Source organism: Aplysia californica, unplaced genomic scaffold (assembly GCF_000002075.1).
Source record: "Aplysia californica isolate F4 #8 unplaced genomic scaffold, AplCal3.0 scaffold00102, whole genome shotgun sequence".
Taxonomy (NCBI): domain Eukaryota; kingdom Metazoa; phylum Mollusca; class Gastropoda; order Aplysiida; family Aplysiidae; genus Aplysia; species Aplysia californica.
The window spans coordinates 928,346-930,076 of record NW_004797372.1 but is presented as its reverse complement, the minus strand read 5'-3'; the positions used below and the strand labels follow the sequence as shown (position 1 = coordinate 930,076).

Below are 1,731 nucleotides of genomic sequence, written 5' to 3'. Positions count from 1 at the left end.
AATATATAATGTGTGTACACACACACACATACACACACACACACACACACACACACACACACACACACACTCCCACACTCACACGTACAAGCACACGCACACGCATACACATGCACGCATATAACAGGTATTCAGGCAACACAAACTGTATCTGATTACCACCGACAACCTTCGGAAGACGCTACAAGGACTACGGACAGCGACGACTGATAGGCCTAGAGAATAGTAGAGAACGACATACTCCTTCATTGGTGAAACTACATGCCCACGTTGTGTCCAAACACTTGACCGCGCGTTATCTCAGTTCGATCTCTCGTCCAACACTCCGAGTGACGGACAGGCTAACCTGTGTCCACAAACCACAAACACGGAAAACCTCCAAACTGAAAGTAGAACCACATAACAGCGCTTGCAGTTTGCGGAACTAAACACTACAAAAAGACCTACGCTCAGGCAAAGCGCGCCGCGTTCAATCTCGTATCGCCACCACCCCCCTTATTTTGTGTAATAACCCCGTCCAATAAATACCGCTAAACAGACGGTCGCGGCGAATAGTTCAAGCCCAAAGGGGTGACCAACATTTGGCGTAAGGTGGAATTCCCTCGCAACGCAACGCTTGACGGCTGCTTCAGTTTGTGTAGTGTAGTGGCGAACTCGCTACGAGCGGTGGGTGACTACAGAAGAGGTTCATTTGAAGTTGTGGAGGGTAACGAGAAAGGTGGTGTGTGACTGAAGTTTCTGAGAGTGAGGAAAAGAGCTGTGGAATTCGGATATTTGGATTTATTATTGCATGTGAAATATGCATCTGATCAAGCAATTCCCTTGCGATAATGGATAAAATTTCTTGTTTTCTTGGATTAGCCTAGAGCATCATCACCATGGCGTCAAATGTGAGAGTGGCGGTGCGGGTTCGCCCGCTGAGTAGAAAGTAAGTAAAGTTTGAACATTTGTAACAAAAAAGTGTAAGTTGGAAATTCCTGAACAAGTCGAAATTGTAGAAACTTCTCAGACTAGTTGTTTTTTAATTACTTTTTTTGTCCTTAGTTATTTATTTGATATAACTTGCGATATTTGAGATCGGAATAAGAGGGAGGGGTGATGTTAACATTTCTCATGCTTATGTATCTAGAGATCTCACCAGACACACCGAAGCAAGCTCACACACACTCACTACATATACACAGACACACCGAAGCAAGCTCACACACACTCACTACATATACACAGACACACAAACACTCATAGACACGCATGCATACACACATAACGCGCAGAAAAGCATATATTCGATGCTAAGAAAAACAAGGAGAGAAGTTAGATGCATAAAGTATAATTTACACAATGATGTATTGTGTTCTATTGGCACAGGCGCATGCCGGTACATGGCCACTTAAAACTCCTTCACACTCCCTCCCTCACTTCCCCCCCTCTCTCTCTCCCTCTCTCTCTCTCTCTCACACACACACACACACACACACACACACTCACACACACACATACATTCATACATAATACACGTACGTGCACAAACATACACGCAGACATACATAATACGAGAGAGAGAAAAAGAGAGAGACAGAAACAGAGGACAGACGGACACAGGGGGGAGGGGTAAAGATAGGGAGAGTAACGAGACTAGAGCAGCAGAATGAGAGAGACTGAGAGATAGATCGATGGAGAGACAGAGGTAGAAAGATAGAGATAGAAAGATTGATGATTGAATGAGAGAGA

The 1,731-nt window shown here is 44.5% G+C and overlaps 1 protein-coding gene across 1 annotated transcript in view; it reads left to right on the top strand.

Moving 5' to 3' along the window:
- Window positions 1–661: 661 nt before the first annotated feature.
- The window catches only part of LOC101862023 (stAR-related lipid transfer protein 9), a gene marked incomplete at its 3' end in the record, with an annotated part of 30,726 nt that continues 29,656 nt past the window's right edge, over window positions 662–1,731 (top strand). Inside the window, 1 exon segment of the mRNA XM_013080841.2 lies at window positions 662–928. Coding sequence (XP_012936295.1) covers window positions 879–928 — 50 coding nt within the window.